At 34.0% G+C, this 23,519-nt stretch overlaps 2 protein-coding genes, 1 long non-coding RNA gene and 1 pseudogene across 5 annotated transcripts; 2 read left to right on the forward strand and 2 right to left on the reverse strand.

The window, feature by feature from the left end:
- Positions 1-3,981: 3,981 nt before the first annotated feature.
- Positions 3,982-11,172, forward strand: LOC130805074 (ABC transporter C family member 10-like). 2 transcript variants are annotated; one of them, XM_057669691.1, is made up of 13 exons: positions 3,996-4,104; positions 4,291-4,490; positions 4,650-6,077; positions 6,239-6,559; positions 6,645-6,731; positions 7,491-8,078; positions 8,160-8,324; positions 8,767-9,061; positions 9,156-9,370; positions 9,456-9,761; positions 9,850-9,913; positions 9,994-10,233; positions 10,370-10,704. In XM_057669691.1, exons 3-13 carry the CDS (start codon positions 4,668-4,670, stop codon positions 10,483-10,485), a joined length of 3,807 nt encoding a protein of 1,268 aa, XP_057525674.1. In that variant the 5' UTR covers positions 3,996-4,104; positions 4,291-4,490; positions 4,650-4,667; the 3' UTR covers positions 10,486-10,704. The 2 variants fall into 2 exon arrangements, with proteins under 2 accessions (XP_057525675.1, XP_057525674.1); XM_057669692.1 differs by lacking the exon at positions 4,291-4,490 and having other exon boundaries at positions 3,982-4,104; positions 10,370-11,172.
- Positions 10,585-13,967, reverse strand: LOC130805075 (uncharacterized). The gene is made up of 2 exons (XM_057669693.1): positions 13,458-13,967; positions 10,585-10,874 (listed from the first exon to the last, which is right to left on the reverse strand). Exons 1-2 carry the CDS (start codon positions 13,868-13,870, stop codon positions 10,769-10,771), a joined length of 519 nt encoding a protein of 172 aa, XP_057525676.1. The 5' UTR covers positions 13,871-13,967; the 3' UTR covers positions 10,585-10,768.
- Positions 13,968-14,682: 715 nt separating this feature from the next.
- Positions 14,683-22,641, forward strand: LOC130805077 (uncharacterized). Of its 2 annotated transcripts, XR_009040138.1 has the most exons (6): positions 14,683-15,369; positions 15,490-15,574; positions 19,881-19,916; positions 20,099-21,446; positions 21,542-21,865; positions 22,512-22,641. It is a non-coding gene; the product is annotated as an uncharacterized LOC130805077 (long non-coding RNA). The 2 variants fall into 2 exon arrangements; XR_009040137.1 differs by lacking the exon at positions 19,881-19,916 and having other exon boundaries at positions 15,490-15,579.
- LOC130805076 (ABC transporter C family member 10-like) lies at positions 16,120-22,709 on the reverse strand (annotated as a pseudogene).
- Positions 22,710-23,519: the final 810 nt, after the last annotated feature.

Raw genomic sequence — 23,519 nt, forward strand, 5'->3', positions numbered from 1 at the left:
GAAGAATTGATATTGTCACTTTGTTCTATTTTAACACTTTCTCTTCTGACACTATCGGAAAATACTTCCTCCGTTACGAAATTCTCGCTCATTATATCGTTAAGCTTATTTTATATATTGCGGTTAATGTATAAGAAAAAATAGTCAAGTGAATCTTAATTGAATTGTTTAATCACATACTTACATAATATTATGGTTCAATGTATAAATTATCAAAATAACATATTTAATTGCGTAAAAAAGTCAAATGTAACAAGTATAGTGGAACGGAGGAAGTAAAAGCTGATTGAAATGACAAATTTGACTATTTATGTTTATCAATGATTTAACCAACTAATTTTAAACATGGTACTATAACAACTTGTTCAAAAATAGTTACTAAAAGTAACAATCGATGGCTTTGGTTAGCTAAACTATAAAGATTCACTTTTTATTAATTAACTAATTGATTTAGATTAATTAATTGCCTTATCTCTAATTGATTTTTTCTATTTATTGCATCTATGTGCTATTAATTGATTAATTATTGATCGCAATTTTATTAAGTTATTTTTGAAAGCAAAACATTTTCGTTCATCCTTGTGAAAGAAATTTAGTTCCCACCATATAAAAATTTATTTGATTTCTTTTTATCTCTTGTCTTTATTGATTTTCTAACTTATTTTCAAATTAAAAATTAATATAAATTTTAACATAAGACGGTTTTATGAGTTAATATACAACTAAATTGATTAATTAGAAAAGCAAACTAATTGTATGAACTCATCTTATAAAAGTAAAAATCATCATCATCATCATCATACCCTGTGTATCCCGCTCATAAAAAACTATGATTAGGGTCTAGAAGGAGAGAACGACGGCAGCTCAAACACATAGAGAAAAGTGCGGTCAAAGAATCTCTCGGCTCAAAAAAGTCTTCAAAGAGATAGAAACCTGCAATTTATAAAAGTACAAATAAGGTGAAAGAATTGAAAATCAAGCAAAAAATGACAATTTAAACGAATTAAGTGGGCACAATCACTAACCTACTCTTTAATTGAGCAAAATAAAGTAAATAAAGCCATTTTCAATGTAGGGCGATTAACTAACTTTAACACTAAAATCTAGAAGTACCAACTTGGTAGTTGGTAGTACCTCATTCATTCCTTTAATAGAATGGAAAAGGTGAACAATTATTCTTATAAGAGACTCTGTTTTAATGAAACGACTTTAAAATAAAAAATTTATATTTTTATAATTTTATTAGTTGAATTATTTAATTTATATATAAATTATATTTAATCAATAAGATCATATTATACAACAGTTATGAAATGTGAAATTAAATGTTAATTAATTTGAATTTTAACACAATCTATTGAACCTTTTTAAAAAAAATCAAAAAGGCACTTAAATCAAATTACAATTAGCATCCACACATATGGCCGCATGACTTATGTAGGTTGCACATAGTGATATAAATAGATGTATAATATTGTAAACACAAACTCGCACAATTAAAATATTTGAGACTCACCAAAAAAACTCATGTTAGTAGGAGATTATTTTGTTATATATTTTGTTATATTTTTTCAGAAGCTTATTTTCTCTGTGTAAGAGACTAAATGTTGGACCATAGTCCATACTCCATAGCTTGTAAAAGCCTAGATCCTTTGAAGATAAAGATGCTTGTAACAAATAAGACTCAATATTCATCCGATTTTGTATCCACACACAATTTAACTCCAGCTAAAATATGACTTTACAATTATGTAAAAATTAATGTTGACACAAGACTCGATTTTAAACTGACACAAAATACCTAATTTAAAATCGACCCGATAATCTGAACGAACCCCTTTTCTTATATATGGAGCTTAAATGAGAAAGAAGAAACCTCACGGACGAATAAGAGATTAGGAGGGAAATATCTACATACTTGTTGGTAAAAATTTTATTATAGGGTTCTTAAAATTGATCGGATGAAAAATTAATATAAAGCAGCCACGATATTTTATATTTAATTTATTTAATATTTTTATAATTTTCTATAAAAATTATCAATATACTTCCTTCATTTCAAATTATTTGCAAAATTGCAAATGTAACACTATTTATTCATTATTCTTAATTTGTTATTAATTTATAAGTTAAAATATATTAATCAAGTGGATTCTTATTTGATTCGTTTCAGTGTAAGAATTATCAATATCAAATTTTAATAGTTTTTTATATTATAAATAAATAGAGATATTAAGAATTAAATTAGTGCAATAAATTGTGTAAAAAGACAAATATTGCAAGTAATTTAGAACGGATAAAATATATTTTATTTTCAGCTAGTTTCTTGAAAGACCCTTTCTTTAAGAGGCGTATCTTAAGCCCAACTCATTAAAGATTAATGCCTACTTATCGTATTCTTAATGCCTACTTATATTATCCTTAATGCTCACTTATCGTATCTTTAATGCCTACTTTCAATATCTTAAATGCCTACTTACAATATTTTAAAAAATATATAATAAACTGGCCCAATTAAAGTTTGAATCTGGATACTCTAAGCCCCTACGTACGACGTACATCTTCCATTTGGCACATTGGCAGTTGGACACCTATTAATATTTTCTCTTAAAGAAAATGGTTTTTCATCTTATAAGATTCAATATGTTTTTAAAAGTTTTGATGGCTAAACATGCTAGAGCATATAAAATTAGTCTAAAGCGTCCATATGCTTAAATTTTTAGCTGAATTTATTCTTTAATATAATATTAAAATCAGTATAACAAAAGTTATATGTTTTAATTTCAATTATTTTTCATTTACAGTAAATAGTGAACGCCAGATATAAAAAGGATATGTGTTATTTACATTTTTAGCATAAAGAGCTCTTATATAAAATAGTGTATTTAAATATATTATATAAACTAAAGTCTTAATTATCAGTTTAACGTTTTGATTGAGTTGATTTCCTTACGAGATAAATAGACAATATCTTTAACAATGGCGGTTTTTTTTACACACGTGATGTATCATTGATTTATTTTAGTATATAACCTAACAGTTCACTAAGCACTCATCTTTAATAATGTTTACCCTTTTGTTTCCTTCGAAATGACTTATCTAACAGTCAACACTATGGTAGTTCTTTTTGCACTAATAGTATTTTTAAAATATAAAATAAATATTAGTATTATTGTGATTTATGAACTGTCTTATAAAATTAACGTAATTGGTTTGTGTTAACATATATAATCTGTAGGTGAAAGTTTGGTTTTTGATTTGGATTCGATACAAATTTAAATTAAATCGAATAAAATTTGGTTTGATATTTTCAGTCTAAATCTAAATCATAATATTTATAATCCAAATTGAACCAAACCGAATTTTAAAATGCCAATCCAAATTGAACCGAATAGACCGAATTGCACCGATTTGTATATTTTGCACCGAAAATCAAATTTGCATGTATTTTATTCAAAATTATTCTTTCTAAAGCTCCAAAATAGATATTAATAATTCTAGGGTTTTTAATTTGAATAAGTAAAAACTTTTAACAAAAATGTAAAAATAAAGTAAAAATTCAAACAAATCAAATGAAAGATATAACATGCCTTTAACATTTTGGTTTTTTCGGTTTTGTTGGACCCTAGACCAAGTTAAAAACGAACACCAAATTATAGTTAAAAGTCAGTCCAAACCAAACCAAATTTAAAATATAGTAAAACCAAATTAGTTATTCGATTTGGTTTGGTTCGGTGATCGATTTTTCACCAAATTACTTACACCCTATATACGTCATCTGTCCCACTCATTTTGTATCAATTATTATTTCAATTATTTATTTTTCGCATTATTTTTATTCCTAGACAATCTTCTAATATCAGTATTATTTACTTTTTTCTTAAAAATCACAAATTTTCTCTCAGCTATACTTGACCGGGACAGAGGATTAGTATATAAATAGAGATAATAATATTGCTCAAGTTCTTATAACATATACAGTTCCTAATCATAATCTATAAAAACCCATAAAAACTGCTTAGAAATATTTTTACATGTTGGTAGATAATCAGAAAGTTTGTGGGATTTCTTGATATAGTACTATCCACCATACATAGGTATCAGGTATGTACTATGTATAGCTTCTTTCTTTTCTGGAAAAATGTCAGTTTGTAAAGCTGCTACAGTAGCTATAATTTCAATCCCTCAACTAACTATAGACTGGTCTTTTGACGCACCATCACCTTAAGTTATATATACACTTTATATCTTAATATGCTCTAACACGTTCTCTCACCCGAGAGCTTTTAGGGCCAGGAGTATGGATGCAACACAATCCCTCTCACTTTAAGTGAGTAATGGTTGAGATTCGAACCTGTAATTTCTTATCATATTGACTTCCGATACTATTTTAAGAGACCAACTCAACCAAAAGCTTATGTTGATGATTGAGTAGTGAAGATATTTTATATGCTGTAACAAACAGTCAAAATTGTTTTAAACAATATGAGGTCAGTTTCAGTATCAGTTGCATGTGCTCTTGATTACAATTGTACTTGATAATAGATTATCATTTGATTAATTATGCAATTAACCCCATATGCAAATGATTATTAGAATTTTATATTGTTTTACACATTGTTTTTTTGTAATAATTCTACACAATGCAGAGAGGAAATCAGCTTAAAATGATGGAAACCAACAGCCAAATTGAAATTCCAACTGTTCAAGTAACAAAATTTGCTAAAGCTGGATTTCTAAGTAAAATGTCATTCTGTTGGTTGAATCCCCTAATGAAAATGGGTAAGAACAAAACTCTCAATGAACATGATTTACCAAAACTACGAGACATCGATACAGCAAAATTGTGTTACTTGCAATTTCTCGAGCAATCGAATAAACATAAGCTTCCTACATATCCTTCGGAATCCTCACTCTTGTGGGCAATACTCGAATGCCACAAGAGTGAAATTTTGATTTCAGGGTTCTTTGCGCTTTTGAAAACGATCACTATGTCAGCTGGGCCGGTTTTGCTCTATTTCTTCATTAAGTTTGCAGACTATAAAAAGGACTACATATCTAAAGGGTGTGTTCTCGCCTTTTCGATCTTCCTATGTAAGATCTTGGAATCGTTGTCACAAAGGCAATCGTTTTTTCGAAGTAAATTGATTGGTCTCAAAGTGAGTTCCTTGTTGATAGCAGCAATTTACAAGAAGCAATTGAGATTATCAAATGTTTCTAGGAAGATGCATTTAGGAGGTGAGATAATAAATTATGTGAATGTTGATACTTATAGGATTGGAGAGTTCGCGTATTGGTTTCATCAGACTTGGACAACCGGTCTTCAGCTTTGTTTAGCTTTGGTTATTATGATTCAATCGGTTCGACTTGCAACCATCGCGTCTCTAGTAGTAATCATTTTGACTATGATTTTTAACGCGCCCTTTGGCAAATTATTGTTGAAGTATCAAAGGAAATTGATAGTCGCGCAAGATAAGAGGCTGAAGGCTTTCTCGGAGGCTCTTGTGAACATGAAGGTGCTTAAAATGTACGCGTGGGAGACTCATTTCAAGGATGGAGTAGTCGGAGCGAGGAATATGGAGTTTAAATGGCTATCCAAAGTGCAATGGCAAAATGCATTCAATTTTTTCTTGTTCTTTGCATCTCCTCTGTTGGTTCCTTGTGCTACATTTGCAGCATGTTATTTCCTTAAAATTCGTTTACATGCTAGCAATGTTTTCACCTTTCTGGCGACTTTGCGTCTTGTTCAAGAGCCCATTAGAACTATCCCTGTTGCAGTTGGTGTGGTGATTCATGCAAGGGTTTCGTTTGCACGAATTGTGAAGTTTTTAGCTGCACCAGAGCTTCAAATTGAAGATGTTAGGAAGGCGAAAAGTATGACCAACATAAACGGACATGCCATTGTGATGAAGTCTGCGAATCTTTCTTGGGAAGTGAGTCCGTCAAAGGCGACACTGAGGAACATTAATCTAGATGTTCATCCAGGCGAAAAGGTTGCGTTATGTGGTGAAGTCGGCTCTGGAAAATCAACATTACTAGCCGCAATTCTTGGAGAATTACCTTACATAGACGGAATTGTAAGCTACTTCTTCAGCCTTAGTTGGTTATCACGTGTTTGCCTTTTGGTTCGTTTTTAGCTTATTGGTCGGTTAGTAAATGGTTTTTCAGCTGGCCAAAAAGCTGCTTTTAAGACAAAATGAAAAAGTTGCTTATAACGTTGTACATTTTCCTAATATAGGTGGATGTTTCAGGGAGGATCGCTTACGTTTCCCAAACAGCTTGGATACAATCAGGCACAATACGCGAGAACATTCTCTTTGGTTCGGCCATGGATGATCTTAGATACCAAGAAACTTTAAGGTGTTGTTCATTGGTAAGGGACCTTGAACTTCTTCCTTGTGGTGACATGACTGAAATAGGGGAACGAGGAATTAATCTAAGTGGTGGTCAAAAGCAACGAATTCAACTTGCTCGCGCATTGTACAAAGACGCGGACATTTATCTTTTGGACGATCCATTCAGTGCTGTTGATGCGCATACTGCAACTAGCCTCTTAAATGTAAGAACTAGCCCTTAACCATTGAGTTTTTCATTTGATCAATATGAACTTAAAACTAGTATGTGACCTGTTTGTGTTGTTGCAGCATTATGTTTTGGAAGCTCTTTCTGAGAAGACTGTTTTGCTTGTGACACACCAAGTTGATTTTCTTCCTGCGTTTCATTTATGTTTGGTGAGTATTGGTTAAACCTGTCGATTTTGATCAGACCCGAAATCCGACCAAAACTAGTGGTTACAACTTACAATCTTGAAATTTTAACTCCTAACTTGGAAATAATTTGAACTGAAAAAAACTAGAAAAAACTGGATCAAATTCAACCATTTTGACCATAGTTGTCCAAAATTGCCACGATTAAACGAAATCAAGTGTGACTTGGCTCGACCCAAAACAACTATTGTCAAGATATTTACATACACACAAGAATCGTGATTAACTTGACTGGAGATAACATACCCGAACACCCGAATGTACACCCCTAGTTTTGACCTGTTTTCCATTTAAAAAAAATTTCAATTCCATATCATCATTTTTTGACCAGAACCCACTATATATAGTCAATTTTTGTATTTGCGTTTCTATCTGTTTCTCAAAATCTTTAAAACGACATGTTGGTCATTTTTATAAAAACAAAGTGGTTTTTCGAAAATATTTTAATAGCAAGAAATTAATTTTTAGAATCTTTGACTCATTGGGTCAACCAAAACCAATCAAAATCGAAGATCCAACCCAAAGCTAACCTAATCCGAAAATAACACGACCCAAAAATCTGTCTGACCACTGTCTTGAGTTTTGAAGGATCTAGTATTAGTATATGCTTCAAAATCATCACCCATGAAAGATTTTGCTCTACATAAATTGTTATATGCACCTTCAAAGATGTCTGTCTCTACATTTATGCATATATTCATAGATAACTCTTCTTGGTTCCAGCTGATGTCGGAAGGAGAAATTCGGCGCGCAGGGCCTTACAACGAGTTATTAGCTTCAAGTCCAGAATTTTTCGACCTTGTAAACGCGCACAAACACACAGTTGGTACCGAAAACTTAGCTGAAGTTAGCAAATCTAAAGGACCAAGCAACTCTACTTCAGAGCATACGACACCCAATATTGAGCTTTTAGATCAAAATCTGATGGGGCAACAATTGATCAAACTCGAAGAAAGAGAAGTCGGAGACACTGGGTTTAAGCCTTACTCGACATACTTGAATCAGAAGAAAAGCTATATCTATTTTTCGATTGCAGCCCTGGCTCGTGTCGCCTTGGTGACCGGCCAGATATTACAGAACATTTGGATGGCTTCGGGTGTGGATAACCCGCAAATGAGTCAATCGAAATTGATGGTATTTTATGTCATAATTGGCACAGGAATGACAGTATTTGTGCTGTTTAATTCTCTTGCAACAGCTAAAGTAGGGTTGGAATCATCAAAAGCTTTGTTTTCCAAGTTGCTAAAGTCTCTATTTCGTGCTCCAATGTCGTTCTATGACTCTACACCAACCGGAAGGATACTAAGTCGGGTGTGTATGCACTTGAAGTTGCTATAATCATCACGAAATTTTCGATCTTAAATTTTCATCTTGTTTTATTGAATCGTGCAGATTTCAGTTGATTTGAACATCGTTGATGTGGATATCCCCTTTAGCTTACAGATAGCTTTCGGAGCGACTCTCATGGCGTATGTTACTTTAGGAGTGTTGGCTGTCATTACATGGCAAGTCATGTTTGTTATTGTACCTGTGGTTTTCCTGGCTATACGATTACAAGTAAGTTTTTAAGGATATCCCACATATAGTTTAATAGCTTTTGATTTCATTGTCCTTTCTAGAAATATTCAAAACAGACTTGATGACTCAATATTTACATGACCCTATAACCAAACCTTATTTGACCCGATATATAAAATAGACTAACAATTATATAAAAAGCAACATACACACAAGACCCAAATTTGAACCGATCGTAATCATCTAACCTAATGATTCGAATAAACAGTTCTTGTCCTTTCACTTTATAACTTATCTTGATATGATGCTTCCAAATACTAGAACTAAATAGTAAATCATTCTAAATATGGTAAACTCTTTATTTGTTATTAAGTGTCTTTCGAAATTTATGTAGCAAATTCAAAGAGACTAAGAAATATATTTTCTGAATTTAAATGTTAAAGTTAAGCTTAACTGATTAATCCAAGAAAATTGTTGACAGCAATACTACTTTGCTTCTGCAAAAGAGTTGATGAGGCTCAACGGTACAACTAAGTCCTTGATCGTAAACCATTTAGCCGAATCAATAGCTGGAGCAGCGACAATTAGAGCTTTTAAGGAGGAAGATCGTTTCTTTGCTAAGATTTTAGATCTTATAGATACAAATGCAAGTTCGTTCTTCCACAATTTCGCCGCTAGTGAATGGTTGATCCTAAGGATTGAAACCCTTAGTGCCACTGTGCTAGGAGCTGCTGCATTGTGTATGGATTTGCTTCCTCATGGGACTTTTAGCCCAGGTAGAATATTATCTCTATCTTGCTTGGTATGAAAAAAATGACAATGTACTAGGTGCACTTCTTTAAAGCAATTCTTGTACAACCGATAATGCAGGATTCATTGGAATGGCGCTATCATATGGTCTCACGCTAAATTTAGCTATGGTTATCTCGATTCAAACACAATGCACATTGGCCAACCAGATAATTTCCGTGGAGAGGCTTAATCAATACATGGATATACCAAGTGAAGCTCCAGAAGTCGTTGAAGACAACCGTCCTCCACAAAACTGGCCATTGGCCGGTAAAGTGGAGATATGCAATTTGCAGGTGATAATCTTGGTATTTTCGTTTAAACCAACAAGTTTTGGATAGTTGTGAGATAGAAGTACTAAACATTTTTTGTACAATACAGATACGATATAGACCAGATACACCGTTGGTTCTTAATGGAATCAGTTGCACATTTGAAGGGGGTGACAAAATCGGTATTGTTGGAAGAACCGGCAGTGGGAAGTCTACCCTAATAGGGGCATTGTTTCGTTTGGTGGAACCAGCAGACGGAAAAATTATAGTTGATGGTGTTGATATATGTTCCATAGGACTTCACGATCTAAGGTCACGTTTTGGGATTATCCCTCAAGATCCTACTCTCTTCAATGGCACCGTGCGGCTCAATCTGGATCCATTAAGTCAACATAACGACGAGGAAATATGGGAGGTATATCCCCCTCCCTGTTTATTGCAAATGAGCCTTTTACACAATTACACATTTTTCCTCATTCAAAGTTTTCTGTGTTCTTGAAAAGGTACTCAAAAAATGTCAACTTATAGAAGCTATCAAAGACAAAAAACAGGCTTTGGATTCCTTAGGTGAGTCGTTATACTCATAGCTAGGATAACTCATAAAAACCGATTTCCTCAACGATTGAACACAAAATGTTAACCGACAGTTGAGGAGGATGGATCAAATTGGAGCATGGGACAACGACAACTATTCTGCCTAGGGCGTGCTTTACTAAGGAAAAGCAGGGTCTTAGTACTCGATGAAGCAACTGCCTCCATTGATAATGCGACCGACATGATCCTACAGAAGATAATCAGAGCGGAATTTGCAGATTCCACAGTGATTACTGTAGCCCACAGGATACCGACAGTGATGGACTGCACAAAGGTCCTTGCTATCAGCGATGGTACGTTCCACCTCTTTTCTTTTCAATAAGTCTAAAGCAAAACCGACATAACAAAATTCAAAAAACCCGAAACAATCTTTTAGATCACCAGGACAAGATCAAATGCTAAAAATTTAGTGTACCGATCCTGTTACAGGAAAGTTGATCGAGTACGATGAGCCAGGAAAGCTAATGAAAAACAAAGGTTCACTATTTGGACAACTCGTCAAGGAATATTGGTCGCATATCCACATAGCAGGTCAGCCACAATGAACACATTTGAATCGAAAAACATCAATAAATAGAGACAAAGAAACAGGACATACAAGGCTGTCCAATTGTTGTATTCGAACGCATATGATTCTCGAAGAATTGATCCAAAAACTCGTTTTCATTCATCTGTGTTAATAGCATATCTAATGTTTTGCGAAGAGCATGTATGGATTTCAAGCGTGTACAATCGCCAAAAAAATGAAAATCGATTTCAACAAACTAATGAATCAGCATATGGCTTACAAAAGTTTCTATACGAGCAGATGAATCGAGGATTCATTTCTTACGGTCCTCCAAGTACAGCATTCTCGATGTCTTCTCTACTAAGGGCATAACTGAATCTCCTCTCTATGTCTTTTTCTAGATTACCAGATCCACTCTTCAAATATCTACAAGAAGAACGTATTCTTATAAATTGACAGTTTTCAGATGAGTTATGCCTCATAAGCAAATGAAAATCAACGAATATCATGCATAAATATACAATAACATTATGCAAAATTGTGGTTTATAACCATAAAAATATATTAAAAGAAAATTCCAACACCACAATTCATACAGCCCGTTTGGTTAATGGTATTAATTGGTGGTAATGAGAATATTTGTAGTGTAAATTTTCATAATATGTATCATGTCATTGCTATGGTAATGAAAGTTTGATCATAAAACGGTTTTTTTTTTTCACAATTTTTTATTACCCCTAATACTACACGTTCAAGTAGTAATGCATTGGAATAAATTTTGAGAAGAAAATGAGCTTATTGAAGACTTGAAGGAGAATAAGTATGTTTATTAAATTTATCAAGAGATATTCTTACCTAAATTTTAGTACCGGTTATCAAACGGGCTGATAGTTCAATAGTTTTTTCTGCATGGATTTTTGAGCTTATTGCGAGTTTGCAACCAAAATATAGACCAAGACAACTACAAGACGATCGCATTGACTGTGATAGCCCTTATGAAATCGTAACTGAAATCGCGATCGAAACCACATTTTTGCGCTATGACATAACCATATGAACCATAGTTCAATTGGATACTTAATTTGAAACAACTAAATGGTCTTGACTCTTGAGTCTTGAGCAACCACATGCCCATAATACATATACTACTCGGCTTCACTTTCTTCAAACAACCTTTCATTTTGGGTCTAAAAACTTAAAAAAACAATGAAATTCATTTGGAGTAATGTGAGGTAGAGTGTATTAGATGAACTATAAATTCAGTTCATTCATAATGTATGAGGAAACATCATAGATCTGCTTACTCACTTTCACTGGAAAAAATCAACAAAAACAATAAGTACTAAATAGCCTTAACAACTTGTAAAATATGGTTACTCCAACAAGGAAAGATTCCTTTGGAGTTGTAGCACGAGGTGAGGAAGCTTTTGCAATTTACATGTAAGCTCGAGTTTTCAAGCATATGATTCTCAATTTATTCAGTAAGCCTCCAATTAGGCGACATACTGATAATGTCAATTTCTATTAAGACTAACAATCAATAATTCTTTGTTAGCAACAATCTCTCACGTTGATTAGTTTTAATTCACGTATCCGATTCCATATCATTAGGATCAAGGATTTGGCACTGTTCTTGCTGTATTTAATAAGGTTTTGAATGGAAGTAATTATCTTAGATCTGCTAATCATCTCTTCCTTTCATTGAACCTTCCCATGATATTAGGGGGAAAGGTTTGGATTCACTAGGTTCAAATCCTATATATTAAAAATATTCTCATAAAGTTATATGAAATGTGCAACATCTAAAAAAGGAAAGAAAGGTGAATCCTGAAATCTTGAAGGATAAAAAAAAGCTGGGTAAACTGATTCCAAGTTCAAAAACAAAAAAATCAGCACATTTGACCCCCTTACACGGTAGATAATAGGAAGGAATGGAGAAAGAAAATTTATGTCGACAACCACTTGGAGTCTTGGACTAATTTATGGTTCATGTAAACGACCCTGACACTATTTGGATAATGTTTTTGGAAGGAAAGGAAGATAAGGGAAGGGAAGGGAGGGTAGGCGAGGAGAGGGAAGATTGGTGTATTTTCCTTCTAAAACCTTTCAATATTGGAAGGGTTTGTTTTCTTAAAATTGTGAAGGAGTTCTCTCTTCTAATTCCACTTCCCCCCAATCCGCTACCTTCTCCTATTTGTATCCAAATGACAGAAATCCGATCCCTCCATTTCTTTACTGTTGAAAAAATAACACATGTATCCCACATCAAACAATTAGAGAGAGGTTGACTAATGACTAACATATAAGCTTGATGGGCTGCTCCTCCAAAACTCGTGGTTTAGGATGGAACGTCATCGGATATTTGTGTGCAGTCAATTCTCTTCTTATGCAGGTCTTGTTATGTACAAGCCCAAGCCTACATTTATCATTTCCCCCTTCCACATTACAATTCCCAACAAATTATAGCTTTTTCAGTTCCAACAATTTTGGATAACATTCTTAAGCATCATACATCATGTTCAATAAACCAATTTAAATGCATTCCCAACAAACAATTTCAATTCTTTCCCTCAATATGCCATGGAAGAACATCACTTTTTCATTCCTTTCCATCAAACCATTTCATTGTTTTCATTCCACAAACAAATTTCAATATCCAATCAATGAAAAATCAAACAATTGCCAAAATTGAACTTTTCGAAAAGATGATTCTCAATAATGCAAACCTTATGTAAAGACCAATGGTATGAGCTGCGCATGATTCAGGTTTTTCAATAAACCAAACAAGAACATTTCCTTTTCATTCATTTCCATCAAATTATTTCTTTTTTTGACTTCCAATAACAAAAAAAACACCTTTTCATTGCTTTCTATAAATAAATTTCAACACCCTTCATTTATATAATGGATAATCTCAAATTATCCAATCAAAAAATCCAAACAATTGCAAGAATTTAACTTTTCAACAACAAAAAATAACCCACAAAGGAACATCAAAGAAATGCAAACCTTATGTAAAGATCAGTGATATCAAGTGAAAGTTGAGCATGCCATTCAGGTTTTTCAATAAACCAAACAGCTCTATCTTCATTACTTTGATAAAACCCTAAGCTTTTAAGCCAAGCTTCAATGCAAGGTAAACTATGGGCATACAAAGGTTTCTTCTTATCAGGCAATCTACTAAGCCATTCATCTTCAACTGTTGTAGAAACCTCTGGTTCTGATTCTGGGTTTGAAGATTTTGGTAAGAAAGTTGGAAAATTTCTTGAGAAATGGGAAAAAGATGGGTTTTTGAGGAATTTTAATGCGTATGTGGAGGTCTGGCTATGGAGGGTAGATGATGAAAGGAAAAGGGAAGAGAATGTGTGTTTGGTTGTGAGAGTGGAATGGTTGAGAGTGTTAGAGAGAGAAATGGATAACATTTTTGATTGTGTTTGTTTTGTTCATTGAATTCTTTGCTTTAGTTTGATTGATCATCCAATTTCTGGTATTGTGGAATTTTTGAGATGAGCATGATTTGGGCTAGAATGGTGGGTTGTGTTTGATGTCAATTGATTTAGTTAGCGTTCCATGTGGCCCATTGAGAATGGATGATAAAGGAAATCACAAATAGAGATGGTCTTTTTGAGAGATAATCTCTAATTAGATCGATCTATAAAGGTAAAGGTAGAATATGCATTAAGTTTTGTTGGATTGGGCATGAGAAACGTCTCTCAGAAGAAATGAAAGAGGATGGTCAATATGGAAATGAGTTGGGCTAGCACGTAGGCCATTCAAGCACGACTTGTATAAGATAGGGGTGTTAATAATTGGGTATCCGACATTTCGGATACTCGAAAAGCCGGATACCCGATTAGTTGAGTATCTATTTAAACGGCCTGTATCTTGGCCCAATTTATCTTCATTTGTTATTCTTTACTATCATTATCATCGCATTATTAACCAACTATATTTCTCCTTTCAACGCCATTCGTTCTTTCTATGTATGTTATTCTTACTTTTGTCTCCTCTAGTGTTTGCATTCACCACCATATGTGATGAGGTATCAATTCCGATATCTTTCAAGAGATGCCTTCTCAGAGGATGAGGAGTCCTCTGCAAGTTCAACCACTCACAACATGAGTAAAAGTAGACGATAATATTCGAATTTTTTTTGTATTCTCTTTATAGCAATATATTTGATTTGTATGATTTAGTGTAATATAAATTGCTTGTAGAAAATGAGGAGTCCTCTTCAAGCTTAACCCTTGGCAGGCCGAGCAAAAGTAGTCGATAATATTAGATTTTTTTTGTTGTATTTTCTTTATTGCAATATATTTGATTTGTACGAAGTAGTGTTTGCTATATAATTTGTTTTTTGAATTCGTGATTTGCCGAAAATGACCCTGAGATAGTTCAAAATCAACTATAATTCACTTTTTTCAATTTGCGATTTATCAAGAAATTAGTGGAATCAACTATAATTTACTTTTTTCAATTTGCGATTTATCAGTAGATTAGTAAATCATGTAATAGTGGTATGAAGTATAAGCTTTGACTTCACATTAAAAAGTCAAATATTTATTTAGCTTATCATATTGATTTAAAATTGAAACTTAACTGAATCTAACATCTACATTGATTTTACCAAAAAAAATATATTTTAAAATCGAGTCAAATTCATTATCGTATCGTTTTAAATATCTATCGGTTGCAAATCGTTGGAGACAGACGGTAGTACATAATAGTGAGCGTGAAATATGGTTTTTTCTAGTGCCATATCAGAGATCAGGGAGGGAGATATACCTCAAACTTTTCGCATCCCCAATTCTCCCATCCCTCGTTATCCTCCTATGATCTTCAGATGTCCATACAGATTCATTCGTTAAATCCTCTGCATTTTCAGGCATTATTGCTTCATCATGCTTGAACTATTTTTAAGGTGTTGATTCTCTCTTTAATCCTTGAAGAATTTTATATATTAACGTATCAAAATTACTTTATATTCTTTCAGTTCTATTTCTTTATTTTTTTTGGTTAATTTGTGGTTTGTTATTTTCAGCTTTCGAATTTCTAGTGTTCTGAAATTCTATGTGTGTGATTGTGTCTGTGTTTTGGTGGAATCATTACACTTACCACGGTAACAGGTAATGTATGTATTCATCACCTTATACAACTTTTTTGTTCGAGCTTTCATAGTATAATTTCTTGAAATTCAATTATATTTTACTGAGTTTCAATCTTCTTCTTTGAAATTAGCATGCTAGTTAATCTTTAAATTTATGCAAACAACCATTGGAAATTATATATTACTTTATTAAGGCTCCACCATTGTTGTTGATGTTGTTGTATGCTTGTTATTCTTCCATAGTTCAATCTTGATTGCTTTGTATAATCAGTTAAATCGCTGTTTTGTTAGGTGGACCTCGGACTATGCAAAGTTTATCTTAATTAGGGCTTGAATACTAGACGTATTAATATGATACTCCATTACTCCTGACTAATTTGGGACAAAGAGAGTAGTTTTGTTATAAGACTAGTGCCTATATTGTTTTCAAGCATTGGGGATTGGACTATATACACAAAAATAACGAGGCATAGAATTTTGATATGAAAATAGAAGTATAAGTAAATGTTGAGGCATTTCATATATTGAGGATAAGATGAAAAGAACATTTTAGATGGTTCGGGCATTTATAATGATAGAGTATTGGCGAATCAGTGAAGAACTAAAGATAGAAAATTAAAACGTGGTGGACTAGAAAGAGGGGAAAACTGAAGATGACTTAGAGGGAAGGAGTGAAAAATGATATGAAGAATTTGGATATACGGTTTGAGAGGGAGAACTGAAGATGACTTAGAGGGAAGGAGTGGATAATGATATGAAGAATTTGGATATACCGTTTGAGATGGTAGACAATTGAAATGCGTGTATGAGGAGATTTCACGTGGAGGACGAGTATAACTTATGACTCATCTTTTGATTCATGTCAATGTTGTTGTTGTGGGCATAAGGAAACATCTATGTTCTAAGTTTGTTTTAAAAGATGTGGCACCTTTAGAATAGGAACAATGGAAGTAGTGGTTATGTTTATTGAATAATACAAGGCTTTCTCCACCCCAAATTCTACATCATTACCCAAAAATTTATTCATTACGGTAGTCCATACTGCATATGAGAATATGACTTGAAAGGAAAAACATTGATGATAGCCAAGTTCTTCTTTTTTTTTTTTATCAATATACTTTTTTGCTGTCTTTGGTTTCAATGTGACTGATGCGCACAATCGGAATGAGACGAATATTCCTTCACCAGGTTGCCAAATAGTGTACCTTTTTTCTTCATTAGTTTCACTGGTTCATCATATTCCATCAATTTTCCTGTAGAAGCATCACATTAGATTATCAACAAGCAGTTTTAGCTCTTAATCTCATCCTTATTAATCTGGTGCATCTTTTAGAGTGAGCTCCATAATTTGTTGCAATTCTGCTTGAATAAGTGAAAACTTACCATCACTAATGACAAGGACCTTCGTGCAGTCTATCACGGTTGGTATCCTATGGGCTACTGTGATCATAGTACATTCTGTTAGCTCTGTTCGTATTGTTTTCTGAATAACCATGTCTGTTGCATTATCAATTGATGCAGTCGCTTCATCAAGCACCAAAACCTTGCTTCTTCTCAATAAAGCACGACCTAGACAAAATAGTTGCCTCTGTCCCATACTCCAATTTGATCCTTCCTCAACGACTAATGTAAGAAGTGAAGTACAATAAGGGTTATACTCATTTGGTGTAACGTATCAGTGATTTTTGTATCAATTTAAAGGAAGTTCATTGATTTCTACTTCCTATATATAAAATTTCTTAAAACATTATATTTTCTTAAAAATTTATCCTTCAAGGCACTTTATGCATACCTTAACCTTGATCAATATAATTACTTAACTTGATCCTATTTTATGACTGTTGCTATAGTCTATTAGAACAATAAGGTGATCATTTGATGGTTAGAGTAGATTTTTCTAATTTGAAGATAGTGTTACCAAAGTCTGTAAATAACCCGAGGCCATTTTTTCTTCACTCAATAATAATAATAAAAAAAAAAAGAATACATCAGTTATGATTTGGAAATTAAGTTTTCTAATCAGTTGAGTTCTTTTTTCTTTTGTATATCCTAAACTTTAGTTGATCATCAGAAAAGGGTTCTAGATATTTTGTACATAATAGGTTACGATCAACAAAAAAAAGTTCAGTAAAAATTACGTGAAGAACTAATGTATGCAATTCTAATAGTGAAAAGGATTGTTATGCAGTGTTCATAAGAAGAGTTTTACCTAAGCTATCAAGGCCATGTTCTTTCTCTCGGACATCCTCTTTGAGCTGACATTTTCCAAGCACCTTAAGAGAAGACAAATAGTAAGTTGGGATGAATTGAGCATACAAAAGTTCACATTTTAGATATGGTTGAAGAGAGAGGAACTGTACCTCCCATAATTCTTCATCATTATGTTTGCAAAACGGATCCAAGTTGAATCTTACAGTGCCATTAAAGAGGGTAGGATCTTGGGGAATAATCCCAAGTTTTGATCGTAAATCATGAAGTCCTATCGAACATATATCAATGCCATCAACTAGTATTGACCCTCCAGCTGGTTCTACCAAGCGAAACAAGGCCCCTATTAGTGTAGACTTCCCACTGCCAGTCCTACCAACAATACCAATTTTATCTTCTCCTTCAAATGTACAACTGATTCCTTTAAGAACCATGGGTGTATCTGGTCTATATCTTATCTGTTATGCATACAGAAATTCTTAATATCTTGCCTTTTTTGCTCAAAATGTCAATTTGAATGAATAAAAGACTCACCTGCAAATTGCATATTTCTACTTTACCAATTGATGGCCAATTTTGTGGTGGACATTTGTCTTTGATGATTTCAGGAGCTTCACTGGGTATGTTCATGTACTGGTTAAGCCGCTCCACAGAAACGCTATAGTTAGTTAATGTGCATTGATTTTGAATTGAGTTAACCATAGCCATGTTTAGTGCAAGACCATATGTTAATGCCATTCCAATGAAGCCTGCATGATTAGTCAAATTAGAATATAGAATTGGCTGTTTGGTTAGAAAATTTGCGGCTTAATTCTGACATGAGAGAAAGTAGAATTTCTCACCCGAGCTAAAAGTCCCAGGTGGAAGGGAAACCATGCACAGTGCTCCTGTTGCTAGAATAGTGGCACTGAGGGTCTCGATCCTCTGTATTAGCCATTCGTTAGCGGCAAAGTTATGGAAGTATGGGCATGCATTTGTATCAATGAGATCAAGACTTTTAGTGAAGAAACGATCTTCCTCAGAAAAAGCTCTAATTATCATGGCCCCAGCTACAGATTCAGCCAAATGATTTGCAACCAAAGACTTGGTTGTACCATTGATTCTCATCAACTCTTTTGCTGTTGCAAAGTAATATTGCTGTGCACATGATTCATTGACTAATTATGTTTTGAAATTTGCAATATCAATACTAGCATAAAGAACATATCTTACACCATAGCTTATCCTTGTTACTTAGTGCGGCCTGAAATTTATTGCTTAAAAGTAGTTTCTTGGACTATGTAGATGACCTATAGGATTACAAGGAAAGTTATATTGTGAAAGATATTTGAAACACTTGCTTGCAATCGTATTGCCAGGTAGATTACTGGTATTGCTACAAACAAGACCTGCCAAGTAACTATGGCCAGTACTAATAAATTAGTGTATGCAACTGCAGTAGCTCCAAAGGTTATCATGATGTTATAGGGGATATCAAGATCTGTGATGCTCAAATCCAATGAAATCTGCATAGTTTAAGCAGTGCTGATTATTCATTTTAATATCAATTAATACATAATTGTGGATCACTGTTGTGAATGTTTTTAAAACTTTATACTCACTCGACTTATTATCCTTCCGAGGGGCGTAGAATCATAGAATGACATTGGAGCACGAAAGAGAGAGTTTAACAACTGAGAAAATAAAGATTTTGATGTTTCCATCCCTAATGTGACTGCTGAAAAAGATCTAATGAGTAAGAAGAAAATCGAGCAGAACCCAATTATGATATAAACCATAATTAATGTTGATTTTTTGACATGTGAATTATCAATGCCGTATGCCATCCAAGTGTTTTGTAATATCTGGCCGGTCACAAAGATAAGATTAGCAAGAGCAAGAATAAAGAAGTAAAAGTAACCCTTATTTTGATTCAGATGTATCAAGTATGGCTTAAAACCAGTGTCTCCAACTTCTCTTTCTTCTTGTTTAATCAACTGTTTTCCTTTCAAGGGTTGATACTGGTTCCCAGCATTAATAGATATCTCACTCTTGTTTGCAAAATTGTTATGTCTTTTATATTTGCTTACTTCTGGCATTGCTTTAACACCAACAATTTCTTTGTGTGCCATTACAAGGTTAAAAAAATCCTGACTTGAAGCTAATAAGTCATGGTAAGTGCCTGAGTGAAGGATTTCCCCATCTGACATCAGCTGCAAATATGAACAATTTATTTCATTTTATCAATATTTACTTGCTATACAAAAATACTTGTAAGCTTTAGCAAGTAATTCTGTATGTCATTATTTGCATCAGAAAGGTGATGGAAGACTTACCCAACAACAATTAAATGCAGGAAGAAAATCAACTTGGTGTGTCACAAGCAACACGGTCTTGTCAGCAAGCGCTTCCATAACATATTCCTGTCATAATGTACAAATTAAGATGATGTGGGAAGTGTAGAATTTATTTTCCAAGGGTCAAGAGTTACATTAAAGAGGCTTGTGGCGGTGTGTGTGTCGACAGCACTGAATGGATCATCTAAAAGATAAAGGTCAGCATCTTGGTACAATGCACGTGCAAGTTGAATTCGTTGCTTCTGGCCACCACTTAGATTAACTCCTCACTCCCCAATTTCAGTCAAGTCACTGTAAGGAAGAAGTTCTAGGTCTTTAACCAATGAACATTTCTGGAGAGTTTCTTGGTATCTATGATCGTCCATGGCTGACCCAAAAAGGATATTTTCTCGTATTGTCCCTGTTTGGATCCAAGCTGTCTGTGAAACATAAGCAATCCTCCCATAAACTTCCACCTGTAAGAGAAAACATTCATGTATAGAATTATACTGTCATGTAGTATATAGATTTTCAGCAGGACTATATGAATAAATAGGATTGTCCATGGAACTTACAACTCCTTCTATATATGGAACTTCTCCAAGCATAGCTGCTAACAATGTTGATTTTCCTGAGCCAACTTCACCACATATAGCTACCTTTTCACCAGGATGAACATCTAGATTTATGTTTCTCAGCGTTGGTTTTGTGGGATTCAAATCCCATGAAAGATTTCCTTTTTTTATCAGAATTGCATGATTTGTGCTGCTCATACTGCTCTTCATTCTGATATTTTCACTCTGGAGCTCTGGTGCTGCAAGAAACATCACAATTCGTGCAAATGCAACTCTGGCTTGAATCACTACACCAATGACATCAGGGATGGTCTTGATTGGAACTTGCGCCAGTCTCAAAGTGGCGAGAAAGGTGAAAACATTGCTGGCATTTAGAGGAATGTTGAGAAAATAACATGTCCCAAACGTTGCAGCTGAGATCAATACAGGTGATGCCCAGTACAGACAACAATTGTATCCTTTTTGTAACTGAACTGCTGATAATCGTTTACATTCTACTTTTCTCGATGCCTCGACTACATTCTTGAAGCGAGTTTCCCAGGCATATAACCTTCATGTTCACAAGAGCTTCTGAGCAAGACTTAAGTCTATCATCTTGAGCAAACATCAACTTACTTTGGAACTTGTGCTGTAATTTGGCAACAGGAGCATTACAAAGCACTGTCAAAACAATTACTACTAGTGATGCAATGGTTGACAGTCCGATTGCATTTATCATTATAGCTAATGCAAAACAAAGCTGGAGGCTTGTAGTCCAAATCTGATGAAACCAAAAAGGGAATTCTCCAATCCTGTAAGCATCTATGTCTATATAATTCATTATCTCGCCACCAGAGTACCTCCTTCTGGAAACATTTGATAATCTTAGTTGCTTCCTGTAAATTGCAGCACTGAGCGTGCTCCTGACTTTCAGACCAACCAATCTGCTCCGAAAGTACCATTGCCTTTGTGACAAAGATTCTATGATTTTGGAAAGGAAAATTGAAATGGCCAGAAGATTGCCTTTATATATGAAATCTTCTCTACCATCAGCAACCTCAATGAATGAATTCAGCAATATTGGTCCAGCTGACACCGCAAGTATCGTCAATAGCGCGAAGAGCCCTGAAATCAGAATCTCCCTCCTATGGCATGCAACTATAGCCCGCAAGATCGAGGATTCTGACGGCAATTCATCAGATTGTTTATATTTATCCAATTGATTGAAAAACTGTAAGTAACATGATTCTGCTCTATCTATATCTCGTAGTTTTGGTACATCATGTTCCTGGAGAGTCTTTACTCTACCCATATTCAACAATGGTGTCAACCAATAAAATGACAGTTCACTGAGTAGCCCTACTGAGGAAAACAGGGTAACTTGGGTAGCTAAACCAGTTTCTTTATTGTCATTTGTCTTTGCATTTAGAGAAGTGTAAAGGGTTTCGTTCCCATTGTTATCCATTCTTTCCTTTTTGTACCCTTTGTAAGTACAGAACAAAAGCAAACCTGCTCCTAGGAAAGACATAATATCTAAGGCAACCTTAACTGTTAGTCTTTCATGATTCACTAAGGTAGCAAAAAGAGCCAGAAAACCGAAAAACCCGGCACAGAGTAAAGATAAAATGGACAAGATTTGATATGGGGAAGTGTGGAAAAACTCTCCTCCGTTAAGTCCTATTTTTAGTCCAAGTAATAACCATGTAACTCCATGCAAGAAAAATAGACTCCACCAATGGACTGGTGAAATGGAATGATCAGTTCTTAGCTTTTCCTCTAAAATAAAAATACCTAAGCCCATACAAACAAGTCCCAAACAGCTGTTATAGACAGCGGATACCTTTTGTAGAACTGATAATTGTCTATGATTAACTTGTAGATCGAGTTTCTGGGATGAACTTTTGGAAATGAAGTCAAATAAGAGGATTGCTAGAAGTACTAAATCAAAGCAAACCATGTAAGCATGGTTGATACATGAAGAAGGATGAGTGACAAATACAAACTGACGACTACAGGGCTCTGTACCTTTACTTGTAGAGTCACATTGCCCACAAAATAGAGTCCACAGATCCTCCATTTTGATTTTCAGCTCCCTTAGCTCTGCATTTAACCAAAAATAAAGAAAAAATCTTGAAGAAAAAGAAAACCTTATGTAGTGAAACCATTTTCTGGTTGGATTATACTCCCTACGTTTCAGAGCAAATGTTTGATTTACGTTTTGAACAAATTTTAAGAAAATGTAAATTGGTGAGTAAAAATTAAAGTTGGGGATTCTTGTGTGATTTAAATAAAGTATATGAACTACAAATAGCTTTCTAAATAGAGAAATAAGATACCTTTTTTGGTGAAATTGATAGAGATGTGATTGATGGAGTTTATAATACTATTTTAGGTTTGAACCATCAGTTTAAACTTTTTGTAGAGTTGGTTACTAAACTTGACGTGGGATCAGAAGCTTAGGTCACGGGTTTGAATCTCATGCACTCTTTATTTCAAGTGGAATCCACACTTCGGGCCTAAAGGGATCTCGTGTGAGGGAGCGTGATAGAGTATATAACATAACTTAGAGCTTCAACCATGAGCTTAAGCTTTTGGTTGAGTTGGTTCCTTAACAGTGATGGAGACACTTGCTTCAAACGAAAGGAGTCAAAACATCACTAATGAGTCTTGTAATCTTTACAGGGAATGTTACATGAAATTTTAACAAAAATCTGTTCAATACTAGGAAAATTAGCATAAAATTACTCGTTTACTACCAAATACTAAATAAACAATCAACTTTGCATAGAGGTGAACAGCGTGCTGATATATAAAACCAATCCTTTAGAGCTTATGAAACTCAGGCAACTAGTATAATAAATACTACCTACAGACCAGCACAGCCAAA

The sequence above is a fragment of the Amaranthus tricolor genome, chromosome 2, assembly GCF_026212465.1.
Source record: "Amaranthus tricolor cultivar Red isolate AtriRed21 chromosome 2, ASM2621246v1, whole genome shotgun sequence".
In the NCBI taxonomy this organism is placed as follows: domain Eukaryota; kingdom Viridiplantae; phylum Streptophyta; class Magnoliopsida; order Caryophyllales; family Amaranthaceae; genus Amaranthus; species Amaranthus tricolor.